Source organism: Solanum stenotomum, chromosome 4 (assembly GCF_019186545.1).
Source record: "Solanum stenotomum isolate F172 chromosome 4, ASM1918654v1, whole genome shotgun sequence".
NCBI classification, from domain to species: Eukaryota; Viridiplantae; Streptophyta; class Magnoliopsida; order Solanales; family Solanaceae; genus Solanum; species Solanum stenotomum.
In genome coordinates this window covers 27,306,783-27,328,353 of record NC_064285.1, presented here as the reverse complement: position 1 = coordinate 27,328,353, position 21,571 = coordinate 27,306,783, and the positions used below count along the sequence as shown (strand labels likewise).

At 39.1% G+C, this 21,571-nt stretch overlaps 1 protein-coding gene across 1 annotated transcript; it reads left to right on the top strand.

Annotated features, from left to right (window-relative positions):
• Positions 1 to 457: 457 nt before the first annotated feature.
• On the top strand, positions 458 to 1,882 carry LOC125861400 (uncharacterized). The gene is made up of 3 exons (XM_049541310.1): positions 458 to 743; positions 813 to 1,237; positions 1,322 to 1,882. Exons 1-3 carry the CDS (start codon positions 458 to 460, stop codon positions 1,880 to 1,882), a joined length of 1,272 nt encoding a protein of 423 aa, XP_049397267.1.
• The last annotated feature ends 19,689 nt before the right edge of the window (positions 1,883 to 21,571 follow it).

Below are 21,571 nucleotides of genomic sequence, written 5' to 3'. Positions count from 1 at the left end.
TGCTACTTAGTCAAATTCTAAGTCATTTAGGAGTTAGTTGATTTAGTGGAAAGTGTTGTCACTTCTTAGTTGAATTTTAAGTTGTCTAGTGGTGATAGCTTAGTGGGCAGTGTGGTATCTGCTTAGGCTCAGTAAGTAATAGAGTTATTACCTAGTTGTGAGATTAATAACTACTTCTTACGTTGGTTGTAACTTTGTTTCACTTTTGCTTGAAGATATTAGTGGAAACAGTTGAAAATCCTGTGAGACAGGTCCTGGTTTTACTCCCTTGAGCAAGGAGGTTTCCACGTAAACTTCTTGTGTTGTGTTCTCTTTATTGTTTACTCTTCATTACTATTCTTGCTGAGTCAAGGGACCTGGTCCATTGACTGATAGTGGATGCACGTATTCTATCAATTAGTATCAGAGCGGGTGCTCTCAAGCTGGTTAACACCAAGAGAGAGATTCCTGTAAAAGAATGGTTGCTCCACTGAACCTAGAAGAAGGACAATCATCAACAAGACCACCTCGTTTCAATGTCCAGTTCTATAGCTGGTGGAAAACAAGTATGCACGACTGTCTAATGGCTGAAGACAACGAGTTGTGGGATATAGTGCTGGATGGACCCTTCATCCCTACAACTGCAGTAAAAGATGGCGAAATTACAAAGGCCGTTCCAAACACTTGCCAACAGTACAACGAGGTGGACAGAAAGAAGATCGAGAAAAGCTACAGAGCTAAGAAGCTGCTAGTGTGTGGAATAGGTGCTGATGAATAAAACTATATCTATGCGTGTGAATCGGCAAAAGAAATCTGGGATTGTCTGAGAACAGCTCACGAAGGCACAGAGCAGGTGAAGGAATCAAAAGTGGATATGTTGACCACCAAATATGAGAACTTCACAATGAAGGAGAGGGAAACTATTCACGAAATGTATACGAGATTCTCCTCCATAACCAACGAGTTACGATGTTTGGGAGAACCTATTCATTCTAGTAAGCAGGTCAGGAAGATTCTTCGAGTACTTCCCAAGTCATGGGCAAGCAAAGTGGATGCCATTACTGAGGCAAAGGACCTAAAGGTTCTAACGATGGACACTCTGATTGGTAATATTCAGACTCATGAAATGAATAGAAACCAAGACCCTTCAAGGAAGGAGGTAAAGAAAGATAGGTCCCTAGCTCTCAAAATCTCTCCAAGTGACGTCTCCAGTGAAGAGGAAGACATGGCTTATCTCAGCAAGAGATTTCAAAAAATTGTGAGAAAGCATGGAGGCTTTTGAAAAGGAGGGAACCCTCCCCATGCTGCGAATGCAAGTGACTTGTGTCACAGTTGTGGAAAGGTGGGATACTTCATAAGAGATTGTTCGATGCTCAAAGCTGAAACCAAAGAGCATCAAAGATCCGGAGGTGAAAATGATAGAAGGAGGGACCTAGTACCTGAAAAGAATGCAAGAAAACCTGCAGTTGAATATGTGGTTAACAAAGCTTTGATTGTGTGGGGTGATTCATCAAGTGAGTCAGAAGAATCAGAATGTCCAGATGATGCATCCATGATGGTTGTTAAAGATGATGAGAATGTGTCTGATGGCTTGTTCGCTCTTATGGCCAAATCTGATAGCGAGGAAGACAAACAAAAGGTAACACTTCTTGACCTTAAACAAAACTTGAATACTTACTTTGTTAGAATGTTGAGAAATCTAGCTGATGTCCTGATCGATTCTGTTATAAAGTTAACTGCTGAAAAGGACTCTATGAACAATAGTCTCGATAAGTTTAGTGAAGAAAAGACAGCTCTGACTGTCCATAAGTCTGTTATTGAGGAACAATTGACTGTTCTAGATATTGAAAATCTAGAACTTAAGGAACAATTGGGTATTATGAATGAGAAATCCGGCAAATGAAAAGGAGAGGTGTTGGAATGTATGTGTCCACCTATGTATATGGGACTAGGTCCTCAACACAGTTAGAGTAATAAACAGTAAAGAACAAATACTGAAACTAAAGATTGATATTCAACTTTACGTGGAAACCTCCTTGCTACAGGGAACAAAACCACGACCTGTTCTCAATAGGACTTTTCAAACTACTTCCACTAATCTTCCCAAGCAAAAGTAAAAGCCAGTTTACAAAATGAGATTAGCCTGCTAATCTCCACACTAAGCAATACCTCCTATCACTTAGTTGAGCCAGAGCAAAGACAACACTGCCCACTATACTAATCCTAACCGATTAATATAGACTTTGGAGTAAGAAACTAAGTTACCCTTAACCTAGTTCTTATAATGATTCACACCAGTTTGAAACGTTTCTTTCACAAGTGAAACGAATCCTACCATATAAGAAATATTACAAGCAAACAAAATTACAGCTGGCACAGAAAGCAATAGAAGCACTTCTATCAGGTCCCTTACTATTTTGAAGCTTGAAAGTATCTCTCTTTTGAATGATTGATGAATATGGTTGTTTGTTGTTTGATATATACCATGAAGAATTATTACCCATCATACAAACAACTTTGTCGCTTCTAATTGGTGAAGTACTCTGCAACTTCACCAACTTTCTGACGCGGACAACTTTTATTGTTATGCAGCACTTTGACCACTGAATGAGTATTCATACTCCGCAGAGGACCAGGTTCCTGCACTTGTGAGGAGATCATCAAAACATCTAGGAACATAAGGACTTATCAATTTCCCCCTTTTTGATGATGACAAACAACCTACATAACTCCTCACGTGAGTGAACAAACATTCATTCAATAACTGGTGTTCCCCCTTAATCAGTTCCCCCTTATTCCCCGAACATTTTGCAACAAAACGTTCCGTCTTAAATCAGTTTCCCCTTAATCCCTGAATGAATTGCAACAGAACTTCCCCCTTTTAACATCATTGAAAAGGTGAAGCAGTAAACATATCCAAGTTAAAACATAATGCAATTAAGAATTCAGGGCCAGGGGCCACACAGAACATGCGTATGAAAGAAAAAAGATACGATAAATGCACACATGAATAGGACAGAAAATGGAAAGACCATTATATCACATAGACTGACCACTATAAATAGTCAAAACATAAAGCCACAAGATTTTGGGTTACAGAAGTAAACAGAGGAGAAACTCAGGACAATTAAGATACATTTAGGACGGAGGGAGAGAAATTAAAGGTACGCATCAACAACATCATGCTCTCATTGGCACTCTAATGTGCCTGAAGAAGTTGCTTGTTTAGGGACTTAATTTCCTCACTAAGTGAGGCATTTGTATTTAGCAGCATCACATTTTCATCTCTTAACTCTTGGAGCACCTGCTTTTGATCCTCACTGGTACCAGGTCCCCTTGAGACAGCCTTCTGCAATTCAGACTTGAGTCTAGCAATCTCAACCTCCTTGTCATTCAGAAACTTGTTGAGATCATTCACCTCCCTTTTAAGAGTAGCATGCTGCTCTAAAATATCTACCACTTGAGATCTACCCTTAGCCTGTCCCTCAATGCACTCATATTCCAATAGGGTAGAAGAAGTGAACATCTACTTGGTGGTACCAGGTACCCCCTTTCCCAAAGGAACTTCGAAATTATTGAACACAAAGTTCAGCAGATACCCATACGGAATACCATGCTTGGCCTTTTTCCATGTCATTACTCTATGCATATGCTCTAGAATAATTGCAGAGAGGTTGATTTCTTCAAGCTCATCAAGCTTTTCAATGAGAAAGAGATTGGCAACAGATGCCACTGTTTTCCTCTTAGTCCTAGGCACCAGCACTTTGTTAATGAACTCAAACAACAACTGATATTCCACTTAGATAAACTTCTTAGGGAGCCCTGCACGCTTAACATCTTCTTGTTTTATAGCAAGCTTTGTGAATTAACCAGATGGTTTACATCCTTCAATTATTTGAATCCCTGTCACAGGCACTCCTAGGATGATCCACAGTGTTTCCTCATCCAAATATATTTTAACATCCCTAACAGTAAAAGTGATTCCACCGTCTTTCAGAAGTTCCATTTTGTAGAAGAATTCACGCACTTCAGGTCACTCTACCTCTGCAGTGGACAATGCCACAGAGTTCTGCTTCTTGGTTCCCATGAAATCAGTGATGATCCCAGAAAGTGTGCCATGCCAGATGTGCTTTTTTGATCAACCAAAAAACTTGCATAATCAACATCAACATAACCAATAAGATCAAACGAGTCACCAGTATGATAGAAGAGGACCAGGTCCTGAGTTCCCTTCAAGTATCTCAAGATACGCTTAGCTGCCTTTAGATCATATTTATTTGGTGCTACTTGAAATCTTGCACACATCCCAACACTGAACACTATGTCTGGCCTGCTTGCAGTGAGGTACATAAGTGACCCAATTATTCCCCTGTACATGGTCTGATTGACCTCCACACCATTTTCATCTCTATCAAGTTTAATACTTGTACTCATGGGAATATGCAGCCCATTTGCCTCAAGAAGATTGAAATTCTTGAGCAGCTCTTTGATGTACTTCTCTTGAGATATTGAGGTGCCTTGAGAGGATTGTTTGATATGCAAGCCTAGAAAGAAATTGAGCTCCCCCATCATGCTCATTTCAAACTCACTACCCATCAAGCTAGTAAACTCTTTGCACAGTGAGTTTGAGGTAGCTCCAAATATGCTATCATCCACATATACCTGCACAATCAACAATTCCTTACCTCTAGATTTTAAGAACAGGGTATTATCAATTTTACCTCTCTTGAACCCATTGGCTAGCAGAAACTTTGACAGGTGTTCATACCAAGCTCTGGGAGCTTGCTTTAACCCATACAAAGCTTTATCCAGTTTCAACACATGATTGGGCACGTCTGCATCTTCAAAGCCTGGAGGCTGCTTAACATATACTTCTTCCTTCAAATTCCCATTCAAGAAGGCACTCTTGACATTCATTTGAAACAGCTTGAACTCCATGTGAGCAACAAATGCTATCAAGATTCTAATGGCTTCCATTCTAGCTACAGGAGAAAAGCTCTCATCATAATCAATCCCTTCTTCTTAGTTGTAACCTTGCACCACAAGCCTTGATTTATTTCTAGTAATGGTTCCATGCTCATCAAGTTTGTTTCTGAAGACCCATATGGTCCCAATAATAGTTCTGTCGTTCGGTCTAGGCACCAGGTACCACACCTTGCTTCTCTCAAACTGATAAAGTTCCTCCTGCATTGAAGTTACCCAATCTACATCATGCAAAGCTTCTTTGATGTTCTTGGGTTCAATGGATGATATGAATGATGAATATGCAACTAGAGTTCTTGATTTAGATCCAATTTAAATTCCTGAGTCAAGTGGAGAGATGAGATTGTCCCGTGAATGCGAAGATTGATGCTTCCATCCGGACTTTCTGGTAATCATTTCTTCTCTGTCAGCGTCAGAACCAGCTTCATCTTCTTCGAGATTTTGAGACAATGTTTCCTGTGATGAACCTGAGGGACCAGGTGCTCCTGAGTGTTCTGCATCCTTCTCTTTTGTACCCTGATCAACCTGTTGTTTGTTCATCAGCTCCTCGAACTCGTAGTCCTCATTGTTCTCATTCCTTGTACCAGATTAATCAAACTTAATGTGCATGCTTTATTCAATACAAAGAGATCTTTTGTTAAACACCCTATACGCATTGCTTGTAGATGAGCACCCAACAAATACACCCTCATCACTCCTAGCATCAAACTTGCCTAATTCATTATTTCTATTATTCAACACAAAACATTTGCACCCACATGGTTTAAGATGTGCATTTGAAGGTTTGTTGTCATTTAACAGCTCATAAGGTGTTTTCTTGATGACAGATCTGATAAGACACCTATTTGTCACATAGCATGCAGTATTAACTGCTTCAGCCCAAAAATTCATTGCAAGTCCTAAATCAATCAACATAGCTCTAGAAATCTCCACCATAGTTCTGTTATTTCTTTCAACAACTCCATTTTGCTGAGGAGTTTTTGGTGCTGAGAAGTTGTGATTGATTCTATTTTCTGCACAAAACCCTTCAAGTTGATAGTTCTCAAACTCTGTACCATGATCAGATCTGATACTGGCTATCTTGCAATTTATCTTCAATTGGATGGCATTGGCAAAGGTGATTAGTTGTCCAGCTGTCTCATCTTTCGTTCGCAAGAACACGTTCCAAGTAAACCTTGAAAAATCATCAACAACGACAAGAATATATTTCTTACCTCCTCTGCTTTGGATTTTGATAGGTCCACATAAGTCCATGTGGAGCAGCTCCAGAGGTCTCGTTGTACTGACTCCCTTCTTAGCTTTGAATGATGACTTAGTTTGTTTCCCTTTAGCACAGGCATCATAGACTTTATTATTTGAAAACTTCAGTTTTGGCAATCCACGGACCAGGACCCCTGTAACAAGTTTGTTCAACAAAAAAGTACTCATATGACCCAGTCGGCAATGCCATATATCTGCATCATCAGTTTAAGCACTTAGACAGGACAAAGCATCTCCCTTAATAGAGTCCAGATCAGCAACATACATATTTTTTACTCTTGTAGCAGACATGACAACCCTTTTGGTAATGAAGTTTGTAACCAAACATATGTCAGTCATTAACTTGACTTCATTTCCTTTGTATTTTAGACCCTCCACATAGTGTACATTGTATATAAAATTATCAGCAGATCTCTTTATTCTACTAATACCAAGAATAGAACCCTTCTTTCCACCACCAAACGACACACCACCAACATGGTGTGCTTTCAAAGAGAGGAAGTTTGAAGTATGTCCAGTCATGTGCCTTGAGCATCTACTGTCCATGTACCAGCACTTACTCCTTCCTCTCTTCTGCATAAGAATCACTTGTTAGATTTAGGCACCCACTTCAAACGGAGTTCCCAATAACTATCAACAAGCTTGATAAGAAACCTTCCTGTCCAGGGGGAAAGTGTTCTTACTGAAACGATAATGGGGACCAGGTCCTTTGTGTTCCCTTTTATCATTGTTTTCATAACTGACAAATTTCACATGCTTTTCTTTTGCTTTACTCAGAGTCTCACACTCTTCATTTAGATGACCATTATGCCCACATTGAGGGCACAACAGATTGTCAAATATAGACACATATTTGCTATGAGGATTATAGGGAGGTTCTATTGGTCTTCATCACAACCCTTTCTTTCCATTGAAACTCTGATTAGATAGGTTATAGAGTATCTTAGAGGAATCAGTCCACTTTAGAAAGTGGTTTAGCTCCTACTTGACGCTACTCAAATCCTTTCTCGGTTGGGAATTAGTTTCAAGAGAAACAACTAGCTTAGACTCAGAAATTTTAAGCTTTTCTTCTAATTCTTCCTCAAAGATGCTAAGCTTTCTCTTTCCTCCCACTGAAGTGTCAGGATCCTCCTCAGGAGTTATGTTTCTAGTTTCTAGAGTAGTTATCCTTACACTCATTTCAGAAACTTGAGACATGAGAGCTGATCATCCTCACACAAACTTAATTTTTCATTCAACATTAAGTTTTCAGTGGTTCGTTCATCAACAGAATCAATAAGCAGGGCAGCAAGTTTCCTCAATTTTTCAACAGGAAAAGTATCTAGATTATTCTTAAGATAAAAAAGAGTTACCTCATCTGGATCTTCTTCATCATCAGATTTAGCCATCAAGGAGAAAATGGAGTTGAAAACACTTTCATCATCTTCAATGGCCATCATTGAAATATCCTCATGGATTTCTGCATCTTCTTCTGACTCACTTGAATCATCTCCCCATATAGCAAAGGCTTTTCTCACCAAATGACCAGCATGAGCCTTCCTCTGAGCCTTGTCTGGGACCAGGTCCCTCTTGCGAGGTCTGGTGTCATAAGTTTCCTGCTTTTGACTGGGGCAGTCCCTTATGAATTGATCAGGCTTGCCACATTTATGGAAAAGATCATTTGCAGTAGCAGTTCTGTTAGCAGGGGTTTTCTTTTGGAAGCCTCCATGCTTCTTTATGATCTTGTCAAATCTTCTAGTGACATACGCCATCTCATCCTCCTCCTCAGTCACCTTAGTTTGAGAAGTTCTCAAGGCAATGGACTTCTCCTTCTTTCCTTCTTTCACTGTTGTTCCATGTTTCTTATTTAGCTCGTAGGTTTGAAGATTCCTAATCAGTTCATCCATGGGAAGTGTCATCAGATCTTTAGCTTTTGTCATGGCATCCACCTTGATTTCCCAAGATTTAGGAAGCACCTTAATAGTTTTGCAAACCTGCTTGCTAACAGGGATTGGCTCACCCAGGCACCTGAGCTCTTTAGTGATAGAGGTGAATCTTGAGTTCATCTCAAAAATGGTTTCACCCTCTTTCATAACGAAGTTCTCATACTAAGTGGTGAGCATGTCAACTTTAGATTTTTTCACTCACTTAGTTCCTTCGTGAGCAGTTTGAAGACAGTCCCAAATTTCCTTGGCAGTCTCACACGCAGAGATTTTGTTGTATTCATCAGCTCCAATACCATACACCAGAATCTGTTTTGCTTTGTAGTTCTTTTATATCTTCTTCATATCTGCTTCGTTGTAATCCTTTCTAGTTTTGACAATAGTAGTGGTGAGCTCTCCATCCTTCACGTCCTTTATAGGAATATAAGGTCCATCAAGAATAATGTCCCACAGCTTTGTGTCCTCAGCATTGATGTAGTCATGCATTCGATTTTTCCACCATCCATAGTACTGGCCATTGAAATGAGGTGGCGTGGTAAAAGATTGTCATTCCTCCATATTGGGTGGAGTAGCCATTCCTTTAGGATCTTTTCTTTTCTTGGTGTTAACCAAACTTAAAAGTGAAGCTCTGATACCACTTGTTGGGATGTATGTATCCACCTATGTACATGAGACCAGGTCTTCAACACAGTAGTAACAGTAATAATAAGTAAAGAACAAGTACTGAAAGTGAAGATTGACAATCAATTTTACGTGGAAACTTCCTCGCTCAAGGGAGTAAAACCACGACCTATTCTCAACAGGACTTTTCAAATTTCTTCCACTATTCTTCTTCAAGTAAAATTAAAAGCCAGTTTACAAAATGAGTTTAGCCTGCTAATCTCTACACTAAGCAATACCTCTTATCAGTTAGCTGAGCCAAAGCAGATACAATATTGCACACTATACTAATCCTAACCAATTAATATAGACTTTAAAGTAAGAAACTAAGTTACCCTTAACCTAGTTCTTACAATGATTCACACAAGTGTGAAATGTTTTTTTCACAAGTGAAATGAATCCTACAATATAAGAATTATTAATAGCAAATAAAATTACAGCTGGTACAGAAAGCAATAGAAGCACTTCTTTCAGGTCCCTTACTATTTTGAAGCTTTAAGTATATCTCTCTTTTGAATTAATGATGAATATCATTGTTTGTTGTTTGATATATACCATGAAGAATTATTACCCATCATACAAACAAGTTCATCGCTTCTAATTGGTGAAATACTCTGCAACTTCACAAACTTTCTAACACGGACAACTTTTACAACGGTTCATCACTTTGACCAGTGGACGAGTATTCATACTCTGCAGAGGACCAAGTCCCTGCACTTGTGAGGAGATCATCAAAACATCTAGGAACATAAGAACTTATCAAGAGGCCACCATCTTGCAAATAAAACTAGAAGTTAGTCTGAATAATGTTGAGACCAGACTTGCTCTAGCTCTTGAAAGGAATGAACAAATGGAGAGGGACCTGGTCCGTCTCAGAGAAGAACTAAAAAATTCTCTAAAATGGACAAGCTCATCCAAGCTTCTTTCCAACATTACCAGTCAAAGCAACTACAATAGGAAGGGATTAGGTAGCTTGAACATTAGTCCTCCTTACAATCCCCATAGTAAATATGTGTCTGTGTAAGATAATCTATTATGTCTTCACTGTGGTCGTAATGGTCATCTAAAAAGGGACTGCCCTGCTTGGAAAGCGTCACAAGAAAAATTTTCAGTCTACTTAGACAGAAAATAACACATAAAAGCGAACCTGCTCCTATTCCTAAGTCCTCAAGCAGAAAAAGGACTAATTTTCCTAATTGGGAAAGAAACATTCTTGTTATGCCCTTATCAGCTTATTGGGAACTCAGATTAAAATGGGTTCCCAAGTCTTACAACTGATCTTTGTTGCAGGGGAGTGAAGGGAGTAGCAGTCAGTGCTAGTTTATGGATAGTGGATGCTCGAAGCACATGACTGGGAAGACCGAAAACATCCTTTCACTCGAGGCACTTCAAGATGGAGGTGTCTCTTTTGGCGATGGAAAGAAGGGGTATATTCTTGGAGTTGACAGGATTGGGAAATCACTTGAACACTATATTGAAAATGTTTACTATGTAAGTGGGTTAAAATACAGTCTTCTTAGCGTTTCCCAGATATGTGAAAAGGGAAATGAGGTCAAGTTTATCAAACAAATGCATTGTTACCAGCTTGTCTACGAAGAAGGTGATCCTGACGGCTAGAAGGCGGAAAATAATGTATGTGGCAGACCTGAAAATGGCTCATGGACACGATCTGACATTCCTCAGTGCTCAAAGTGAAAATGTCGACTTATAGCATAGGAGGCTAGGTCATGTGATCTTTTCTTTATTGAACAAACTTGACTCTACAGACCTGGTTCGTGGCTTGCCAAAACTGAAGTTTAGTGACAACAAAGTGTGTGATACATACATAGAAAGGAAACAAACCAGATCCTCGTTCAAACCAAAGAAGCAAGTAAGTTCATCAAGAGTTCTCAAGTTGATTCATATGGATTTGCGTGGGCCTGTGAAAATCCAAAGTGGAGGCAAAAAGAAGTACATCCTGGTGATTGTGGATGACTACTCAAGATTCACTTGGACTATGTTTCTCAAGTCAAAATGCGAGACAGCTGAGGAGCTGATGATATTCTTCAAAATGATTCAAACTAAGCTTAACTGCAAGATTGCAAGGATCAGGTCCGACCATGGAACTGAGTTTGAGAATGCAAAGCTTGACATCTTTTGTGCGGACAATGGTATTTATCACAACTTCTTGGCACCCAGAACACCTCCACAAAATGGTGTCGTTGAAAGAAAGAATAGAACTCTGATAGATGTTGCCAGAACCATGCTCATCGAGTTAAATCATCCTCAAAAATTTTGGGCTGAAGTAGTTAACATTTCATGTTATGTGACTAACAGGTGCTTGATCAGGTCTCTACTGAACAAAACACCGTATGAGCTGCTCAACAACAAAAAACCCAAGTTAAATTATTTAAGGGCTTTTGGTTGCAAGTGTTTTGTGCTGAACAATGGCAAGGATAATCTGGGAAAGTTTGACCCCAGAAGTGATGAAGGTGTTTTTTTAGGGTACTCATCTTCAAGCAAAGCTTATAGAGTCATCAATAAAAGAACACTATGCATGAGGAAAGTGTTCACGTGATTTTTGATGAAGCTGTTGATCTGAACAACTAGGAGCTGAAGGATGATGATGATCTTGAGGAACTATTTAAAATTCAAAGAGATGAAGTTAACGACCCATAAGCCAAAGAAAGTCAAGAATCTAATGGTGCTGGCCCTAGTCCATAAGGGAAAATTAATGAAGCTGACAAGTTCACCAAGGGACCTGGTCCATTCAACAATGTAGATCAGGAGGAATCTCCTCACCTTGATAATGATCATTCACAAGATGAAAAAGAACAGACAGATCAACCTCAACCCCTAAGCTAAATCAGGGTGGACGCATAAATCATCTCATCCCCTTGACAATCTCATTTCTCCATTGAATTCAGGAATGTAAACCCAGATCCAAAGCTAGAAATTTGGTTGCATTTTCAGCATTCATATAAACCATTGAGCCTAAAAATATGAAGGAGGCCTTGAAAGATGATGATCGGTTCAATTTAATGCAAGAGGAACTATATTAGTTTGAGCGGAGCCAAGTGTGGTACCTGATCCCTAGACCTGCAGACAGAGCCATTATACGAACCAAGTGGGTGTTGAGAAATAAGCTTGATGAAAATAGAGCTATCAAGAGGAACAATTCTAGACTGGTCGTTCAAGTTTATAATCAAGAGGAAGACATCGATTAGGATGAAACTTGTGCTCCTATTATTAGAATTGAGGCTATCAGAATCCTCATAGCTTTTACAGCCTTCATTGGATTCAAGCTCTTCCAAATAGACGTCAAAAGTGCCTTCTTAAATGGAGATCTGAAGGAAAAAGTGTATGTGAAACATCCACCTGGCTTTGAGGATGCTGACTACCCAAACCATGTGTTTAAACTCAACAAAGCCTTTTATGGTTTGAAACAAGCTCCTAGAGCTTGGTATGAAAGGCTGTCGAAATTCCTCCTGAAAAATGGGTTCAAAAGGGGCAAGATAGGCAACACCTTGTTTCTGAAGAAAAGGGAACAAGAACTGCTCATCATCTAGGTGTATGTGGATGATATCATTTTTGGAGCTACCTCTGAATATATGTGTGAAGAATTTGCTACTCTAATGGGAAATGAATTCAAGATAAGCATGATGGGAGAGCTGAACTTTTTCTTAGGGCTGCAGATCAAGTAAACCTCAAGTGGCACCTCAATTTTCTAAGAGAAGTACAAAAAGGAGCTGCTAAACAAGTTTCATATGGTTGACTCCAAGCCTATTGACACTCTCATGGGTACAAACTAAAAGATGGGAGGAGAGGAGGCTGACCCCTTGGTGAATCAAACCATGTACAGAGGTATCATTGGCTCACTATTGTATCTAACAATAAGTAGACCTAACATCGTCTTTAGTGTAGGAATGTGTGCAAGATTTCAAGCATGCCCCAAGGAATCGCATTTAAAAGCAACCAAGACCTCATCCGCTTCTATCCAGCAAGGGACTCCTTTGATCTGGTAGGGTAAGCAGATGCTGATTTTGCAGGGTATCAGGTGGACAGGAAGAGCACTTCCGAAATGGCACACTTCCTGGGGTCCTCACTCATCTCTTGGGGAACCAAGAAACAAAATTCAGTGGCTCGCTGAAGCTGAATATGTAGCTGCTGCATCTTGTTGTGCACAACCACTATGGATCAAGCAACAACTGGAGGATTTTGGAGTACACATCCATACCATTCCTCTCATATGTGACAATACCAGTGCAGTCAACATGGGAAAAATTCCAGTTCAGCACAAGAGAACAAAGCACATTGATGTCAGGCATCACATCTTGAGAGACAATGTTGAAAAAGGGAACATCAGCATGCAGTACTGCAGAACTGAAGATCAAATTGCAGACAATTTCACCAAGGCCCTCAGTAAGGATCAATTTGAGAGTAACTGGCTGAAGCTGGAAATGATGAACATGCATTGACCTAACCCTATCCAAGAGCATCTTATATTCCTTTGGCTATGATCAGGAGGGCAGGTATCCTCATAACTTGTAATGCTTTGTTAAAGTAAGATCAACTAGGTACCTCCTGTAGGTATACACTTATGGAAAATCACAGTAACAAAGAGTGGTCAAAACCATTCAGGAATCAAACATCACGTGCAAAATGGGACCTGGTCCTTTCCAAAGGTTAGCATTTTCTACATTTTGTTTAAACTATTAAATGAGATCGTCGAGATCTCCATGTTTCAGTCATCGGCCATTCTGACCATTGTCCCATCGCTTTAAGTCCAAGCGACGCGTCTACTCAGAGACCTAACACAACGTTTCATTTCTTTTTATACATTTTCCCTTCTCTCCTTTTTCTTTCACATTTCAAACTCTCTCTCTCTCTCTAAGCTCTCTGCAAAAATCCCCAAATCTTTCTCTCTTCTTAAAAGGACCTCCCTCATCTCTCTCTCCAACGTGTCTCAATCCCCTTCCTCTTCCAAATAAATGCTAGACTCTTTGAATGAAATAGATCCAGTGGCTTTCTATACATCATCTGATGTACCCTCTCCATCGAAGATGTCGACCATCGCTCCGATCAACATTGCAGAAGCCAGTCCTCTTAACCCCAATCTCCTTTTGACCTCAATAACCAAGTACCCTCACATTAACTTGGTCCCTACTCAACCATTTTATCCGACCACATGTTTGAGGGTGATCTTCACCACAGTAAATCCTCTGAGTCCAACATTCTTGCTGCCAGTGAAAGCATTGTCATCGAAAGTCTGGCGACGATGAGAGAAGGTGTAATAATGAAGAACGAAGTAGCTTTGCAAATGTAGAAGGTGGTGGGTTTTTAGAGGGGCTTCTTGGAGATACAGAACCGGTCTTTGACCAAACTCCTGAGGTTAGTATCCATCCATCTACTAATTCTAGTGACACTGATAAGGACAATGTCTCTCTTAAGTGGTCCATGCAAAGGAGGATGGTTCCTGTCACCACCAAGGGAAAGGAAAAGGTTACAGAAGAAACCCCAAAAGGAAGGCCCTTTACTAGAGAAATCTCTCAAAAACTTATGGGGCATGCAATGATATCAAGTGAAGTAACCACAACAGAAAATAGAAGGAAAAGGAGATCTGGAGAAGGGGGACTTACACTGCCGACTGTTAATGTGGTGGATGTCTCTAACGAAATCTCTGAGGATGAGGTTGTCGATGCTGATATTCCCCAGGCTGTCACACAAAAGGGAAAAGAGAAAAATGGAAGAAAGGAAAGTAAGTTGAAACCCAGAACTTCCTCAGTCAAGAAGGGTGACTCTACACCCAAGAAAAGAGGGAAGGATACGCAAAAGAAGAGAGAACCATCAAAGAGAAAACTGGACACATCCCCTGTTCCTCTGAAAACTTCTGAACAGGGACTTGGTACTAGAAAAAAGAAGGATGAAAAGGAAGTCAGCAAGCAGTTGATTGTTGAAAAATTGTGCTTACAGAAGATGCTTGGAGGAAGAGTGTTTGACCCAGAAATCCTTATGAAGCCAGGAATGCACTCACCGGATGAATTGGTGGAAATTTAATCATGGACTCACCTTTTCATGATCAAATCCCCTATCCTACATGAAGAACAAGTTTGAGAATTCTACTATAATGTGGACTTTCCAGAAGATGGAAGTCTAAACACCTGGGTGGGTAACTAACATCTCCATCTGCATGAGGAGATGCTGGGACAAATATTAGAGGTACCTAGAGAGGGGATCAGGTCCGTAGTGGGAAAGTCTTGCACCAAGGAGTTTGTGAAAGAATTCTCCAAACTCCCTGACATGCGCCATGCGGGGGTTCAAAAGAAGCTCATGAAAGGTGAGTACCAAATGTTATTTGAATTTGTCAACAAGGTGCTTCTTCCTCAAACAGAAAAGTGGACAATAGCTTCTGCAACAGATCTGTTCATCATGGAATCACTTTGCAAATTTGAACCCCTAGACCTTCTAGCCCTAATGATGGAGGATATGTATAAATCAGTGATTAAACACAAGGGTAAACATGTCATGGGTTATGGCTACCTCTTAACCAAAGTGTTCCAACATCTGAACATTCCCGTGGAATAGTTAAAGTAGGCACTGCTAAGCAATCTTTCTCTCTGACTACTTTGGTGGAATGTGAGTGCATTAAAGGAAAGGTAGGACCACTGAGCAAGATGTCTTAGTTGGTAATGGAACAAGATCAGTTGAAGCACGAACTCGAGGAGATGACTGTGCTTGTGAGCAACAAAGATGCGGAGATTGCCTTATTGAAGGCTCAACTACTCAAAATGCAGTCTGAGGAACCTAGTACTGCAGAAATCAACGAGCTAAGGATGAAGAATAATACGCTTCTGGGTCAGAATGCTGCTCTACAGGAAAAATTGATCAAAGATAATGATGAAGCAAATGTTAGGCTTACTCTTGTCATTAGGTCCCTTTCCCACCCGCCTCCTTCCACATAGTCACTCTTAGTCTCTTCATGTGTCTTTCTCTTGTGGGGACAGTGTCTGGAGTTCTCAATTTCAATTTAAATTTAATGTATTGCTTGCTAATTTTTGTGCAATGAAGTTGATTCCTCTTTTGTTATGACTAATCCTTGTCTAATCTTGTTTTTCTCACCATGTTTGTGTTGCCCCTGGCTATGATCTTACTTGGAAAAACTTACTTGTTATGCTGGTTTAGTTCATTTCTTTTTTATGATGCCAAAAGAGGGAATCTTCTGTTTGGGTTGCTTAAGTTTGGAAAGGTAGGTTGATAGGGGGTATGACAGGTGGTTGCTTAAAAGAGAAAGAGCCAGCAGACAGGGGGAATGAAAATGAAGGCATGCATTCATGTGAAGTTTGACATCATCAAAAAAGGGGAAAATGTTATTCGCAGTTTTGATGATTTTGACAAACCACGGGACATTGTAAAGGGACCTGATCCTTGTGTCAATGTACACACAAATGCCACGCTGTAAAAAGTACAATTGGTTGGTGCACAGTCTCCAACTGTGGCAGAAACCTCGGCCAATGGTGTGGCCTTGAAGGTTACGTTTATTTTTCATAAAAAGATTATTGTCCAATAGACACAACCTTAGTTTTTGCAACTTGAAAACTCTCAAAAACTTTTGCAAAGGCTAACACTCAAGAAGTATTATCCTCAAGAGCAACAAGGACCTGATAGAGCTGGAAGCTGTCTAGTTGTCTTAGGATCATATCTTCCGTACTTACATTGTAAATCTATTCCTAATCTATAAAGGATTCATATCTTGTGTGCATTTGTAAAAGTCTAAATCAGTTAAGTCTAACTATTTAGTGGGCAACACTATTTGCTGCTTAGTCAAATTCTAAGTCATCTAGGAGTTAGTTAATTTAGTGGGCAGTGTGGTTACTACTTAGTTGAATTCTAAGTTGTCTAGTGGTGATAGCTTAGTGGGCAGTGTGGTATCTGGTTAGGCTCAATAAGTAATAGAGTTATTACTTAGTTGTGAGATTAATAACTTCTTCTCACGTTGGCTGTAACAGTGTTTCACTTTTGCTTGAAGAGATTAGTGGAAATAGTTGAAAATCATGTGGGACAGGTCGTGGTCTTACTCCCTTGAGTAAGATGGTTTCCACGTAAATTGCTAGTGTTGTGTTCTCTTTATTGTTTACTCTTCATTACTGTTCTTACTGAGTCAAGGGACCTGGTCCATTGACTGATAGTAGACGCACGTATTCTATCAGATGCTTCTTTGTCAATCTTCAAAATCATTCTTGACTCAATAGAGGGATTGTTTATGGTGAATTTCTAGTTCCACAGATTACCTTAAAAGAGATGATACATGTTAGTTTAGTTTTCTAGTGAGCCAAGAGAGGTTTATTTGTTCATATGATTGGCAGTAAGGAGGTATTCTAAGCACACGAGTAAATGCAGATAATTATGTTACTAGTGCTTAATATGTAAATGTTGACAAGAGTTAGAGCACTGCCTGTCACAAGTTAGTTGTGGTACTGTCTTATGGTGGATGGCATTGAACATCTTTGGTATACTATAGTTGATGCCTGCTACATTTAAGGACGTAATTCACCATTAAACTTTGATAAAAAAAGAGAAGAAGATACTGCTCATTTGACCCATAGGTGCTTTGGTCATTGAGGAATATGATAGGACTTTTTTGTTTAAGTGAACTATTGATGAGGTCACCTTCAGGTAAGATGAATGGAAATCACTCATTTTTCTCTAGGTTACAGTACTTGTTAGCTTGAAGTCTTTTAACGAAATTCGCTTGAACAACACTTTTAATTAGGCCTTTCTACTTAAAAAAATACTTGTAGCTAAACTATTACCCCGTATCATATGGTATTCTATAGACACACAGAGATGCATTTATAGATTCTAATGTCCAAGATTCTGGATTTGAAAGAATCCGGCCTTCTGGTCGACAACTGGATACTTAAAAATTGACTCATTTTTTTGGCAAGGAGGCTATTGGTGATTTAAAGAAAACATCACCAAGGTTGGTTTTTTTTAATAGTATCTGACAAGGTACCAAGTTTGATAGTATCTAGTCTTTCTAGGTTGGATGTTCTCAAGACAAGGAAAAGAAGTTTTGTTGATTCAATAGATGGATTAGCAATGAGGTGTAATTTTTTTTCCCGCGGTTGGTGCATCAAAAGGAACTCCTGTAGATTTATTCATACAAAGCAGCATGTCACTAGCCAAGAGACAAGAAAAGTTCCACACGACAAAGGTAACCTTCAACTATATATTTGTTAGCGTATTGGGATGACGTGCCTTATGCCTTCCTTGTTCTCTATAGGTTTGGAACAAAAGTCACTACTGGATGGTTCGTCACATTCAGGAGAAAATCTAAGATTGAGAGGTGGCGAGGATAGCCTCCATACGAATTCCCAATTGGGATACACCTCTAAGTCTCCAACATTTCCTTCTTCCATAACCGGATATTCTTGGAATAATGATCTATCACAGGACACACGATACTCACTTGATTACACAACTACTGATGATTGGGAGCTATCTATTCCTTTTAAACCATCATTCTTGCTTAGTCAAATGATCGGATATCCTAAAAGTATTTTGTATGATGGTATTCGTGATAGTATTGATCAAAGTAATGTAGGAGATGGATCATTCTCTGTATTAACCAAGCATATGCAGACAAATGTTGATCCAGCTTCAACAGGAACCAATAAAGTTCAAATGTCTAGTCATTGTGATATATTGCCCGAGAAAGATTTGCCTAGTGATGATACGATAGTTGCTCATCAAGAAAACATGAATACCTCTTCAAAAGAAGACAAGCATTTAGAATCTGAGAGGATTTCATCTGGAAATGAAATTGATATTGGCAACAAATGTGTGAACACAGAGTCAACTGTTTTGAAGAATTTTCATGTTGCTCTTGTGGAATTTGTTAAAGAACTATTAAGGCCAACTTGGAATGAAGGTCTCATAAGTAAGGATGCTTACAAAAAGGTAGTAAACAAGACAGTTGATAAAGTTGAAAACTCTTTGCATCCAAATCAGATTCCTAATACGGCTGAATCAGCCGAAGAGTATTTTGATTTATCTCTCCCAAAACATACTAACATCGTTGAGGTGAGGCATAAGAAGTTTGTTTGTCCATGTGAATTTTGTTTTTCCCTTATTTAATAGGTAATTTTTGTTTGAAGGCGTACGTGGAAAAATATGGAAGTATTAAATGAGGTTTGTTCAGAATAAGGTGTATGTGGAAAAATCTTGAAACTATTATATTAGCTATGGCAAGCATATTACCAACAAAGCACAATTTGGTGCTATTGCTAGGGGTTAGAATGAAGACTTGGAAACCATTTACTTTGTGTGATATCTTTATGCATTGAAAGAACTTTTATATTGTGTTTACTGAGTTATAGCTTCAACTGAAGTTAGCTATCGTATGTAACTTCTCATTAGTCTTATAGAAAAGACACTTCTTAAATATGTTTTGGCGATTCAGGTTGTTAGAATGTTGAGTGGTTGTGTTAGATATATAGAGCAAAATTGATGAGTAGGTTGGAAAGTTTACCAGCATGATAATTGTCCCCCCCCCCCTCTTTTTCAAATAAGAGATAATTAGTCCTTATCTCTTCTCAGACAAATTTTTGGATCGAGTGTGGTTGGGTTGGTCCACATGGATGAACCACGACCCAAAACTTGTATCTCCCACTATGCACATGGTGGAAAAGACCCAAGTCAATACGACATCAACTAGACAAACAATTCATACAACTAATAGTTTGTGCGACATGTGAGCATCAAGAACTTAACATTAAGGTTTTACAAGCCCCACATAGGAATCCAATCAAATGTGAAAATAATTCACTACTTAAATGAGAATACTATTGCTCACAATTCCCATACTTCATTTACTACTTCAATATTTACTTATTCGATCCCTCATCCTCTTAAAGAGATGAACTCGAGCGCATGTTTAACTTTAAATACACTCAAGTGTAATAGTCAGCTTATGTAAAATTATTCATTTTAATCATCTTCTATCTGTTCCAAATTAACTGTTTTCCTAGACATTCACTTCATTGCCGAATAACTCATGGCTATTAGTAACATACTAAAGTAGCAACACTGATAGAAACTTCAAGAAACAGTTAAAGGTCAAAGGGTATTCCAATGAAAAGTTAATTCAACTTTGCGGGGTCACATACAATATGAAAAAGCAGGGAACCATTCTTTCATTAACACTTTGACGCTTGACACAAGTGGTATGAAACACGTGCTACGATTTTCTCACCTTATACTGGTGCATGTGTCTCATTATTTCGATTATCCAACATACCTTGGTAGAAACACCTCTAGATGTTTAACCCCAGTTTCTCTCTTTAGTAATCCTAAAACACATTTACTTAGAGAGACTCTTGTCTGGTTTATAAAACAAATCATAAAATGGTAGTGAAAATCATCTCTTGACATTCTCTGGCTTAAGAGGTGATTGCTCGTGTGAGAGAGAGCCAATCTCGAGACTTTTCCAACACTCTTTATTTCTAAAACATTATCACATGCATATGAGATATGAATATAAATTCAGTAGTCATATATTGATGAAAAATTACAACAACCAAGTTGTTTCACAATACATAAATATTATAATATCCCACACAAACCTAGACCGTTAACTTGTTCCTCAAACAAGTCTCCAGATATCGCCTTTGTAAAAGGATTGGCTGTAATTTCATGAGTAAGAAGGTATTGTAAATTTACCTCTCCACTTACTTCTATGTCTATCACAAAGTTAAACTTGATGTCAATATGTTTGGTCATACTATGATACTTCGGATCCTTCATGTATGTGATAGTCGCTTCACTGTCACAATATAAAATCATCGGACCCTTAGAATTGTAATGACCCATAAAACGAATAAGTGAAACTAGAGCCTAACTAGTGTGTCTTGGAGTTGTTGTGGGGTTTCATTTTGTTGTATGTTGTACCAAGCTATGGTCGAGGGGTTTAGGGGTTAAACGTCAAGGTACGACTCCCCAAGGAGCATCCTAGGGATACTTGAGGAGGACCCAAAGCCTAACCCCCAAGACCCCAAGGAAAACCAAAACTTCCCAGGACCACATGACCTACGAAGGGGGGACCACCCCCTGTAGATCAAGCCACGACTCGTGGACTTGATCCCTAGGTCAAGGGCCACTTTGTCAAGCCACAACCCCAAACCATGCTTGACCAGGACAGTGGCGTGGTCCAGACCATGGTCTGTGGTTTGGCGGGCATGGTTTGCACCTGTGTTACTGTAAAATATCTCGGCCTAGTGGAGGGTGAATATTCACCCTCAATATTATTTGGTTGGGGGACGGTTTTAATTAATTATTTATGGTATTTTAAAGGTTTTAAAAGTATTAAAACACATTTAGACCTCATTATTTTCAAAATTCCAAATCAAAACCTCCCTTCCCCTCCAATCCAAAAGTTTTTTCTCTAAAAACCTCCATTAGAGGTGAAGACTTCAAGCTTCCAAGGTCAAATCTTCAAGGTTTTCAAAGAATTTTCATGGATTTCTTCCATTAAAGGTATGGTGGTCTTCATCCTTGACTTAGTTTCTTTCAAAAAGCCAATTTCAAAGTTGATTCCAAGTCTTCAAAGTTTACCCAAAAACCCTAGTTTTCAATCTATACATGGGTTCGATTCTAAATGATTTCCAAAGGCTTTATTGCATTGATGTATGAATGAATTGTGGATTTAAAGATGAATTAAGATGATTTCTTCTTAGAACCCATGTTTTCCCCCAATTTCCTAAATTGTGATTTGTGATTGGGAGTTGATT